General features: G+C 39.4%; 1 protein-coding gene across 4 annotated transcripts in view; it reads right to left on the bottom strand.

Moving 5' to 3' along the window:
* ACSS3 (acyl-CoA synthetase short chain family member 3) overlaps positions 1–13,160 on the bottom strand; it is a 166,424-nt gene that overhangs the window by 91,158 nt on the left and 62,106 nt on the right. For all 4 annotated transcript variants that reach the window (XM_036912371.2, XM_036912372.2, XM_036912373.2 and 1 more), the window contains 2 exons: positions 8,396–8,476; positions 8,219–8,314 (listed from right to left, as the gene is read on the bottom strand). In XM_036912371.2, coding sequence (XP_036768266.1) covers positions 8,219–8,314; positions 8,396–8,476 — 177 coding nt within the window. The remainder of the gene's footprint in view (positions 1–8,218; positions 8,315–8,395; positions 8,477–13,160) is intronic.

Raw genomic sequence — 13,160 nt, 5'->3', positions numbered from 1 at the left:
AAATAAACGGCTTCTTGCTTTATTACACGAACAGATTTCTTCCAAGAAAGTCAAGTGTGGCTGTTTCATATGAATGCTGTAATTCAACCAGAGATTACACAAAGACCGGTTCCTCCACACCATCCAATAATTTACCTAAAACAACCTTTCATATTCTCCCATTAAAAAACAAAACAAACACAAATACCTTCCTATGAAATTGCTCTCATAAAAGTGACTAATGACACTCTAGTCACCAAAATTGCCTTCAGTTATTGTCCTACCAGATGTTTCTCTGTAGCACTTGGCATGGCTGATCCCCCATCTTCTGGAAAACCCCCCCTCCCATGGTTTTCAGGACACTTTGCTGTAATGATTCTCCCACCGCTTCTCCAGTCTCTCATTCTCCAGTTACACAGCTTCTCTTTCTCAATCTTTGACTTTCTGAGTACCCTGATCCCCTTAGGGACTTCAATGATGAACCCTTCTACACCTCTAACTGTGAAAGTCTTTCTGAGTTCAAACTTGGTTTCTCAATATCCTAACAAATGTCTGAGTAGCACCTTTAAATTCAACATCACCAAAGCTAAAATTACTGTTTCTCCCTCCACAGTAACTATTGTTCCTACTGTGGTACTTCAGCTGATAAAGTCATTATTTCAGTTGTCCTAGCTGAAGACATCAGAGCTATTTCCAACTTCCTCTCTACCTCTCCCTCACAATATCCACCTGACAACCTGTATCCTGCCTTCTCCTTAATCAGGAGACCCAGATCACTGAGAGCCTGGTTCTGGCCAGGAAGCTGCACTTCTCAACAGTTTCTCAGTGTTTGCTTCTAAAGTACGACTTCAGAGCCAGAGAACCTGCTTTCAAACCCAGGTCCATCACTCTTGTGCCATGGGTGAAGTTATTCAATGTCTCTGACTCTAAGTTCCTACAGTTGTAAATAGGGAATCAAAATATTTGCTCCATGGATTTGTAGATGGAAGTAATTAAAACCATGTATATAAAGTACTTGTAAGAAAGAGTTCCTATCACCACAGCCCTTAACCCACAGTAGCTGTATTATCCATTATTATTACTTGTATGCCTCATCCACAAAGATTTCCTTGTCTACTCTAGTCCTAAACTCCCCTTAAGGGACTAGTAGGCAGAATTTTGAGCGAGGGTGAAATCCAAACCCTGCCATTTATGCATTATATGACCTAAGGCTACTTATTTATTTCTTTGATCCTTATTTAGTTCCATCATCAGAAAATTACTTCAAAATAGATGCAAGAATTAAGTGTAGAGTATTTAACATAGGCAATGGCTCAATAGGGTTGCTGAAAAAATTAATACTTCTACACAGTGTAAGAAATTACTTAGGTAGTATCTTGATTTGTTTGCTTTCTCTCCTTTACATTAATATTAATATTAATTCCTTGGCTATATTGTCAGATCTTTCAGTACAGGGAGTATATCTGATACTTATTCTGTTTCCCTGCCAACTCCTAGCAAGATGCTGAGCTCACCACAGGCACCAAGAAATGCTGTTGATGGAGCCACAATGACAACTGCGCTTACTTGCTCCAACATAAAACAGAGGTGCACAGAGAAAAAGAGCCCTCAAAAACAAATACCTTTGAACCACTAGTCACGTGAGAAATCTGAAATATGCTGGCATCCCCTTCACCATCTTTTCCAGTCCAGAAGATCATATTACATAGCCTGAATCAGGTAACAACTTAGTCATCATTTTTCTCATTCTGCACATGCATAAAAGCACACTGCTGATATACTAGACTAAAAAACAAAGAAATCAATTTCTATTACATGAGGGGAAAAAAGACTGTGTGCCTATGGAGCACACCAGTCAGCAGCCTCACGGCTATTAGCAGAAGGAAGTGACAGGTGCCTGCACTTGGAAGAAGCAAATCTCTGTCCTTGAAAAGAAATAATCGAAGTGGAGGAAAGTTAACATAGGTGAAAAGGCAAAATTCTTGCAAAGAGAAGATAAACTGTATACATGCAAGTAACAATTACACTGTTAAAAGGAAGCCTGAGAGTGGCTAAGAACTCAGAAGGTCCTCGTGTGGAAAATACATTCTAGGATGTCATGGAGATCACAGAGCCAGTGCAGAACACAGGCAGATGACAAGCACAGTGAAGATACACAGGGGAGGATTTAGCAAGAGTGCTCAATATAAAAAATAACTGTGAAATAGTTTCAAGTAGTAGCCTCAATATTCTCAAACATGATGCTTTCACACTGGGAAATGGCTTAAAGTTTTGATCCACATATGTAAAGTACTAATAATTTCTTATGTTTTACACATGTGTACATGCTGTCATATTATGCTATATATACATACATAGATATCATGATATTTCTTTGAAGCTTTCGAACTAATTTCACATTCTTTATCTTATTTGATTCCATACAAATAAAGGAGACTATAGAGCTCATTTTCACACTGATTGTTCTATAAAGAAAACACAGGGGCATCTAAATGCTTCCTTACACCTGTGAATTCAGGAAAAGAGTATTCAGTAAGGTCATCAAGCAGAATATACTAATGGTTTTAAAGATACATACAGTTTATAAACTAGCATGGTAAAGCCCATCAACAAATAGAAGTGAAAGGTTACAGAAATTTGGAAAATGGTGAACTATGAAATGTACTATATTATTCATAGATGGAAGGCTTCAAGGCCACCCTTATTTCACTCACAAGTTCTACTCTGAAAGGACACAGTATTGATGGGGGAGCCCGCTGGGTTCTTTGCCACATCTGCTCCTTCCTCAAAGCTGACAGCCACAGGACCAACACACTCCCGTCTGGTTCCTTTGCCTGGTGCTGGGAAGGGAACTTAACGGGCTCCAAAAGGGGGCTGCTTTAGGCTCTGATGACTGCGTCAGAGCTGGAGGACCAACTTTAGAAGAAGAAATGTGGAGTCTCTGAAAACTCAGGCATAAGGACTGGTTTTGTATGGTAATGAGTGGTTGAAGTCTATTTTGCAGAATTTTATTCTGAGAAAGAATAAATTCATGTTTTCAAATATTAGCAGTAGCCTTATTATATCCAGCATTTGTGATACTATTATATCCTGGCAACTAGTCTAAGGGTTTTGCATGGGTCAACCAAGTTGATGCCATGTAAGAAAGATACTGTTAATACTGACACAGATGAGAAAACTGAGGCTGAGAGCAGTTAAGTCACTTTTCTGTGGCCAAACAATTCATATGTATTAGTTTTAGGAACCATACTATGGACGTCTTGACTGCTATGCTTCCTCTCAAACACTAAAATTCTTCACTAATTTAGAATGAAACCTTTCTTCAGTAAATGCATCTGGAAAGTCAGCATCACTCACTGTGGACAGAAATGGGGTGTGCTTGTGATGACTCTGTGACAGACTAATTTGGGTTGTTGAGCTGCTCCTGGGCTCCACTCTGGAGATGGTCTGGGACATATAATTGTCAGTATTTTTCTTCATTTTTTCGTTGGGGGAGGGCAGTGTGTGTGGGGTTTGTTTTTATTTAGTCATGGTTTTTAAAATGTATTAACTGTTGGACAGCCCTTAAGGGGAGGAGGGTGGATTGATTCCACATTCCACTTCTCAGGTGTGGTTTAGAAAACATGGTCCCCATCGGTCCTCTTAGGAAGGAGTACAGTAAATGCCTGATTTAATAACATACACCTTTTTGAAAGTTGCCTTTTCTCTCTACTGAGTAGGTCCAGTCTTTGATGGAACTCATGAAAGTGGGTGGAACCTGTCTTGCCCCTCCTCTTTTCTAGGATGCACAATATATGTGACTGTGACTTTCAAGGAAATGTGTTAGTCATATGCTGATTTTTTCAAGTTAACTTCTGACTTCTTACACTGACAAATGAAGAAAAGTATTGCACCTTTTGAAATACACCAAATGGATTGACTACATGATTAAAAAAAAATTTTTCCCCTGTCAGTCATTGTCTTATATGCTCAGTGTAGATGTGCAGCTTAATGGTGTATGATGTGGTGTTTGTAGAATACAGCTGAAGACCTGATACACAGAGGAAATAGGGGTGGAGCTAGAAGACCGATGTTTATGAAATGATTCACATCCTCTTTCAAGTTATGCGGATGGAGACCTGCTTCATTAAGGAGCTGATGGTGGGGTGGGGGTGGGGAGAACCCTCAACAACGTGGGGACCAGTCAAGAGATTCCCCTTATTTCTGTTTTGCATGTGAGGAACCCTAGAGCTGCTGAATGAGTCTCTCTAGTTTAATAAAAATCATGGAGAGAGTCTTAGGAAGACTCTTTGTAAGTGTTAATAGGAATTTTATCAGCTCATTGTGGTTGCAGTTTCCAATTTTTAAAAATGTTTAGGTAATCTTCTCCACCTTCCCCAAATCCTAATTCTTGTAGATTCATTAGTTGTTGAACCAATGTTTTCTCATGTTTCAATGCTTTGTATATGCATTCTTTTCAGATGTTTTCAACAAAAATCCCTTCACACACACACACACACACACACACAAAAAAAATACAGTCTTGTTAACCATAGTCACATTGCTGTACATTAGATCTCTGGAAATTATCCCTCTTGAATAACTGAAACTTTATACCCCTTGGCCAACATCTTTCCACCCAATAGCAAAAAAATATGTTCTTCTCAAGCACTTAAGAAACAATAGCCAGGATAGATCACATGGTAGGTCGCAAAACAAGCCTTAACAAATTTAAGAAAACAGAAATAATTCCAAGTATCTTTTCTGACCACAACAGAATGAAACTAGAAATAAATAATAGTAAGAAAACAGAAATTCACAAGTACATGGAAACTAAACAGCATATTCTTAAACAACCATTGAATATGTGAGAAAATCAAAAGAGAATTTAAAAAGTATTTTGAGACAAATGAAAATACAACATACCAAAACTTAAGGGCTGCAACAAAAGTAATTACAGCAGTAAATGTTGATATTAAAAATAGAAAGATCTAAAATAAAACTAATTTTATACCTCAAAGAACTAGAAAGAGAACAAAGCCCAAAGTTAGCAGAAGGAAGGAAATAATAAAGACTAGAATAGAAATAAATCAAATAGAGAAAAATAATAGAAAAAATAGAAACAGAGAGTTGTTTTTTGAGAAAATAAAATCAATAGAACTTTAGCTAGACTAACTAGGATGAAAAAAAGACCCAAATAAATAAAATCAGAAATGAAGAGGAGTGGTATAATGGATGGCTCAGAAATAAACAGGATCATAAGGGACTACTGGGGGGGATGTTTCTCAAGTACGCTGATTTCTTGCTGAGCCACACCACTGTGGAGGCCTGGGTTCCACTATATTATGCACAATGGAAGTGTGTGTAGAAGATACACATTTGTACATTAGGAGGAAAAGGGTCCAGAAGGATTTGTTTGCCCTTGAGAAGAATCAGGTTTTGATTCTGCAGATGACAGGCTCTTTGAAAAGGGAGCAAATATGAAATAGAAGAGAGGCCAGACAACATATACCTGCCTCTCTCCAAGGCCTCTGTTGACCCCACCCCCAGTACTAACAAGCAGGGGCATAAACCCAGGCCCCTGGTGTGGCCTCCGCTGGGTCTCGGTGCTCCCTGGCAGGAATGGAGGTCTTGGCTGCCCGGTTAAACCTCCCTGGACAGCTCCCCTTTGGGAGGAGGGAAGGTCACAGCTCCTCCTTACAGCCTGACAAATGTGGGAGTCTAAGCTGCCCACTCAGCCTCTGCTGGTAGGGGTGCAATCGTGGGTTGTTCTGTGGTGCTTGTCTTAAGCAGAGCCGTCTTCAACTCTTGAGTCTTGTTTAGGCTGCCCCTTTCCTACCCTCTTGGCTTGAGAGATCAGGAATTTTTAGGGGTGGGGGAGATTTTTGGTCTGTAGCTGTCGGCATTTCTAGGTTGTCAGCTCCTTTAGCAACAAATCTAGGATATGTCAGGGAAAAATAAATCCCAGGGCCTTAACAACCATGTTGTTCCTTGAGTTCCAAGGTCCATTGGGAAAAGCCAGTTTTCCTTTTTTAATCTTAAGTTTGTTTTAGACATAATACCTTTGAGTTTACTTAGAGGAAGAAATAAAGTATGTCATCTATCTTCCCCAACAGAACTCAACCCTTTGAAGGATTTTAAGCAATAAAGTTCTATGTTAGCCTTTGCATTTTAGAGAGCAAACTGTATGTGTGAAGGGCTCAGAAATTGGAGTGAGGGTGGGAAGGGTCTGGGAGCACATCTAAGGCAGGACCATCTGCTACAATCTGCTCTACACTCATTATCTGGTGGTGGTCCATGATACATAAATGGAAAACACAGGCAGAAGTCAGATCAGAAGCCACACACAGGCTATGTATCAGTCAACAACACAGTTGTGCATACCAGCTGGATATCAGCCTTGAATATACAGCAGGAAGCAAGGAAAAGAGAGAACACTTTTGATAGGTACTAAAATGGAAATTCAGCAGAATGCAATGACCAACAGGGTGTGATATGTGAGGATAATGAAGTTGGAATCACTCCCCAGTTCTTGGTTTGGATGAGTGAGTGAATGCAGGCAACACTGAGAACACCGCAGAGCACCTGGGGAGGAAGTGTTCTGCAGGAAAGAGTGGAGACAGTTCAGTTCACGTCATCTTGCAAGTAAGATGTGTATGAGGCCAACCAACAATCAGATGGTGCTCAGCACAAAGGGCAGATATTGAAAGGAAGAGCTAGGAGCCTTGGTTTAATTAATAACACTCAAATCCAACTGCATAGACATTATTCAGGAAAGACAAGCAGAATGAGAAAGAAGCCTAGGAGTAAGACCCTATCAAACTCCAATGTTTAGGACCAGAGTAAGAGATACCAGGGAGAGGAAAAGGATGACAAGCTATCAGAGAGGTAGGAAGAAAACATAGGTGTAGAATTTAATTCAATTCCATAAGCATTTATTGAGTGCTTAGTGTGTTCTATGCACTGGGGTGGGAGACTGGCTTTTGAGGATCTGACACTCTAACTGGATAGAAACAGACAATTCCAGCACAGCATGGTCAGCTCGCTGGTAGACACGTGCTCAGGGACCAAGGGCACCATGGAAGGGGGCGCTGAACACAGCCAGAGACTGTGAGAGGAAACTTTCAAGAGATGATAACATCTAAGCAGAGTCTTCAAGGATAGTAGGAATTAACCAGGAAAGGAAGACAGAGGGAAAGTCTTGCCAGAAACAGCCTGAACAGAGGCAAAAGGGCAGGGAGCTCAAGAGAAGAGAATTACTTGCAGAAAACAGTTAGCAGGGTTGATGCCACAGAGCAAGTAAAAATAAAATCAAATTGACGAAGGCCCTTTGACTTTGTCCCTTGTGAAGTCACTGTTGACTTCTGCTACTGCAGCGTCTCTGAAGCAATGCGGACAGAAATCAGACAACAGTGGGATAAAGAGTAACTGGGAGAGTATGAAGTTCAGACCACACGCATTGGGTATTTTTTCAAAGAGCTTAGTGGAGAAGAAAGTAAAAATGGATAGCTAGAAGCAGGCAAACATCTAAAAGGCTTTGTTTTGTGATCAGAAAGAACTGTGGATGTTTACAAATTATAGAAAGGAAACCAGAGTGCAGAGAAGAGATTTTAAAATGTAGCTTACTTCATTCACTCACTGGCACAACAAATATTTATAGAGCATCTACAATCTTCTTGAGTACATCATTCCAAGATAAAGACAAATAACTGAGGCCCTTTTGCAGGTTAGAATCATGTTTTAAATAAACTTGAGAAATCATAAAATGCCAATGGTAAATGCACAAAATAGTATGCACTTCAGTTCCAAAGGCAGCCTAATATTTATAAATACTTAGAATGGCAACTTTGGTTCTGCCATATTTATGTTACTAATATCAAAATTCATTGTAAGTATTTAGTGTCGAGGCTTATTTTTTTTTTACTTCAAGGGAAATGGTTATTTTAATAAAAATATTTGCTGTATTACAAGGACTTTGGTATAATACTTTTTAGGAACCTATTATGGATAGACATCAAGCTTGTTAGTATTATTTTTTCAGAGCTTAAGTTTTACTGGCTTTGTTCTACACAATTTAAATAAGTGGCTATTGTTTTCCTTATATTCCTTTCTTTTTTGAAATCATATTCTTAACTGGAAGATGATATACATGTGTCCCCTGTCCCCATCCAAATTTTTCTGTCCCCACTTGGAACTACTACTCAAAAAGTTTCAGTAAAGTACATGCTATCTACAAGTGGTATTGATTTTATTCTATTACCTCATATAAAACAGTTGTGTTCCCATGTAGAAGAGGTCCATAACAGATATAGGAATGTCCAACAACCCAGCCTAAGTCAGAAGCTGCCCACCATACCTAAAAATACAAGAAGACATTGAAATACATATATTTGAATCAGAGGAATGTCATGTAATGTGAATTTATAACCATGCTTACCTCTCCAGGTTTAAGTCCATATACAGAGGACATTGTCCAGTTTAGCATTACAGCGTATCCCCCAGTGGGTCTAACCACACCCTAAAAGGGAGAAAGAATAAATCAATAAACAATGTGCTAAAAGATCCTCTGTATTCATCCTGCCCACCTGAAAAACTCCTATTGAAAGTATTTTATATTCCATAGGCTGCAAATTACTTTGGCTTTCATATAATTGTGTTTGAATCATTATTTCTTTGGCTCCTCCAAGAATAAACACAGAATGATTAGTTCATATCAGTCCATTTGTAGAATCCATTCTCACAGATGATTTTTGACCTTCTAAAGAAAACCCGATTTCACAGAATCACATGCAGTAAAATGTTCTTCCCAGTGGTAACCTGAAATAATATTATGTTTTCAGACATATTTCTGAAACAAAAATGGAAATTCTCAAACTTAAGTCACAGAAATGTCAAAGGTAACTGTGTATATACTAACATAAGGATGTGTATTCTTTAATTTCCTTAAATCATAATAAGATTCTCAGAGGTAACAAAGTCATATTCTAACTGGAGCCTTATTACAAATCTACACAGGGAATCATGCTAACACAGTGTTAGAGATGAGCAATTCTTTAATGAAGAACTCTGGAACTCTGAGAAATTAGTCCTGAAAAGTAGGATCAAAGACCTACAGACTGCCTTAAATTACATTTTGGCTAAAAGAAAGGGTTGATACATTATAGTACTACAGCTGAAAATGAATCCATTTCTAGCAGCTATTTACAACATATTCAACTTTAATCCAAGCTTGATATTTGGAAACTGGGCACAAGAGTCACCACAAATAAGAAGTGATGATGAATTTAATAATTTTTTATTGCTTCATTATAGACATTAAATATCATTGGCTCAAAAAGACTGAACCATTGAATATTCAGAATAAGCAGGTGAATGCTTGATGAAAGAAGTACAAGTTTTATTTCACTCACATGTATTTTGAAGCATTTTTTGGTAGAACAATTATCATTGCTCTATGCAGAATGTAATGATTTTACTTAAAGGCAAACATGGCCCTAATTAATAAGTGTGCTTTAAAGTTGGACTTTTCTGGCATAGCTTTGCAGCTTTCATACACGTGAATGAATCAGAGGAATGAAAAAGAAACTGACTTCCCATTAGTTACTAAAATCACTGTTCTCTTCAGGTACCCCTAATAAAACATAGTTATCAAGCTGTGGAACACATTTTATCTACCAGCAGTGACACCTGGTCTCAGCAAATATCACATGCAGCTTCGTTGACATTTGACAGCTAGTTCCCAGGTTGTGTGACATGGTTAGCACGCAGCTGGTCCTCTTGATCACCTTGGGAGTATCAGAAATCCCAAGCCCCCTGCCAGGGGCTTTCACACGTGTCAGCTCAGCAGCTCTTCTCAGTAGATTCTGTAATACCTTCCCTGCACTTTACAACTTAATTTGTTCTATTCAGAAGGTCTTATCCTGTGGTTCAACACCTTGATTAATTCAAAATTACAACCTTTCCTAAAAAATTTTTATTCCTTTTGTAAAAGAGGAAAAATGAGGTATTCTTAACCTCATACTCAAGATTTCAAATATATTCTAAAATGCCATTTTTAGTTTCTGATTAATTTTGCATACTTAGAGTATAATGATTTGGTTTTTTGAGTTGATTGTATGATATGAGTAGCATATCATACACAATATGCTAGTGATATATGCTGATAATTAAGGTCAGTACTCATTTCACCTAGATGTCTCATAATTTTCTCTCCACCTACCTGTCCCTGCAGTTAGAGCTCATTTCTCATCAATAACTCTAAATATTAAACGTGGGTAAATATGGGGGCTGTATGGTCCAGACAGTAAGGTGAGTCAACTGGAAGTGAGAAAAAGATGTAAAAGTTTTAGGAAAAACATAAATGAGCCATAGTTCATTTGGAAGACTAAGAAGAGAATGTAAAGGAAAGGCCATCGAGTTTATATTTAACTCTCACTTCTTTAAAGGATATTTACCAATAATGCTTTGTCTGTAAAATGGTGGATACTTAAATCCATTTGAGCCCACAAAGTTAACACTTAAAATAGAGCCATGTTTGTGGCTCTAAAGCAGATCTCCATGTGGGATCGATTCAAGATGGCAGCATGAGAGGTGAGACAGAGAACTCCTCCCAAAATCACATATACTATGAAAATATACTTAATACAACTAATCCTAAAACAGCAACAGCAAAGAAGGCTGCACCAGACTGCATACACCTGGAGGATAGAGCAGACCTCACGAAACAGGGTAATGTACCAAACCTTTGATCCAGGGGGACCCAAGCCCTTCCCCAACCCCAGCTCACCAGTGGGAGGAAGAGAAATGGAGCAGGGAGGGCGTGGAAGCCTAGGACTGCTGAACACCCAGCCCTGGAGATCTGCTTTGAAGCACAAACCTACATTGTGTGGTGCTCTGGAGGTTGGAGGGGTTGGGGAAGCTCAGACAGGTGCAGTGCTTGAGAGACTGAGATTCCGGCCATTTGTGGAGGACGGGGATCCACATCTGGCCGCTCTGGGACAAAGGAAAGGTGGGTGGTCTGAGAGGCTTCCTAGCAGGGTGAGGGCTGCTGAAGGGGCGGGGTTTGCACAGAGCTTGCTGCTTGGGAGAATGGATAGGTGGTCGGGGTTGTCTGGGCCCACTCTGCCCAGCACTTTGGGAACTTTGAGGAGCTTCGGCGCTCCATCCCCCTAGCTGGCAACTGAGCTCCGAGGTCCTGCACTGTGACACACAACCACCTGCGCCTTCCTCCTGGCCTGCCACCACCGGCTGGCAAACCAGCGGTCACTGCACTGGCGTCAGGCCAACCAGAGAGAGGTTCTGCCTACAATAGCTAGAGATGCAAAGCACAGAGGTTTACACCTGTGAGCTCGGCCCACTGGCTCTGACCCAGGAGACAGGCACTGCAGCTGGAAAGCAGGAAATAGCTCTTTCCTCCCCCCAGGCACCAGCACCACTCCCCTGTGACCCCCAACCTCACTCCACTGGCTGAGCAGCTCCAGAGACTAGAGCTTCTGGGCACTAGAGGGCGCCACACAGAAATATGAAACATCAAAGGAACCTGGTTCAGCCTAAAATCTCACAAACCCCAGAAAAAGGGCTGAGTGAAACTGAACTCACCAATCTTCCTGAAAGAGAGTTCAAAATAAAAATCATAAACATCCTCATGAAGGTAAAGAAAAATATTCAAGAACTCAGGAATGAATTTAAGATGGAGATTCAATCATTAAGAAATCCCATATCTGAAATGAAACATACAACAGAGGGATTTAAAAGCAGATTAGATGCAGTAGAAGAGACAATACATGGAATAGAAATTAGAGAAGAGGAATACAAGGAAGTTGAGGCAGAGAGGAAAAAGGATCTCTAAAAAAGAAAGAATATTGAGAGAACTGTGTGACCAATCCAAATGGAACAATATTTGCATTAAAGGGATACCAGAAGAAGAAGAGAGAGAGAAAGGGATAGAAAGTCTCATTGAGGAGGTAATTGCTGAAAACTTCCCCAATCTGGGGAAAGAAATAGTCTCTCAGGCCATGGAGGGGCACAGATCTCCCAACACAAGGGACCCAAGGAAGACAACATCAAGACATCAATACTTAAAATGGCAAAGATCAAGGATAAAGACAGACTTTTAAAAGCAGCTAGAGAGAGAAAAAAGATCACATACAAAGGAAAATACACCAGGCTATCATCAGATTTCTCAACATAAACCTTATAGGCCAGAAGGGAGTGCCATGATGTATTTAATACAATGAAAAAGAAGGGCCATCAACCAAGAATACTCTATGCAGCTAGATTATCATTTAAATTTGAATAAGGGATTAAACAATTTTCAGATAAGCAAAAGCTGAGAGAAGTTACCTCCCACAAACCACCTCTATAGGGAATTATGGAGGAACTGCTATAGATGGAAGTATTCCTAAGGCTAAATAGCTGTCACCAGGGGAAAAAAAAAACACAGCAAAGTAGAACAATTAATTACTAAGCAGATGCAAAATCAAATCAATTACACCCAAAGTCAATCAAGAGATACATAAAGAGTACAGAATATGACACCTAATATATAAAGAATGGTGGAGGAAGAAAAAGGAGGGAAAAAAAGACAAAACCTTTAGGTTTTGTTTGTAATAGCATACTAAGTGAGTTAAACTAGATGGTTAGATAGTAAGGGAATTACCCTTGAACCTTTGGTAACCTGTAATCTAAAGCTTGCAGTGGCAGTAAGTACATACCAATCAATAATCACCCTAAATGTAAATGGTATGAATGCACCAATCAAAAGACATAGAGTCACTGAATGGATGAAAAAAAAAAAGACCCATCTATATGCTACCTACAAGAGATTCACTTCAAACCCAAAGACATACACAGACTGAAAGTAAAGGGATGGAAAAAGATACTTCATGCAACTAGTAGGGAGAAAACAGCATGAGTTGCAGTACTTGTATCAGACAAAATAGACTTCAAAACAAAGAAAGTAACAGGAGACAAAGAAGGACATTACTTAATGATAAAGGGGTCAGTCAAACAAGAGGAAATAACTATTATCAATATCTATGCACACAACACAGGATCACCTACATATGTAAAACAAATAGTAACAGAATTAAAGGAGGAAATAGAATGCAATGCATTCATTTTAGGAGACTTCAATATAACACTCACTTCAAAGGATAGATCAACCAGACAGAAAACAAGTAAAGAGACAGAGATACAGAACA

The sequence above is a fragment of the Manis pentadactyla genome, chromosome 10, assembly GCF_030020395.1.
Source record: "Manis pentadactyla isolate mManPen7 chromosome 10, mManPen7.hap1, whole genome shotgun sequence".
Lineage (NCBI taxonomy): Eukaryota > Metazoa > Chordata > Mammalia > Pholidota > Manidae > Manis > Manis pentadactyla.
This window is presented reverse-complemented; position numbering and strand designations above follow the sequence as displayed.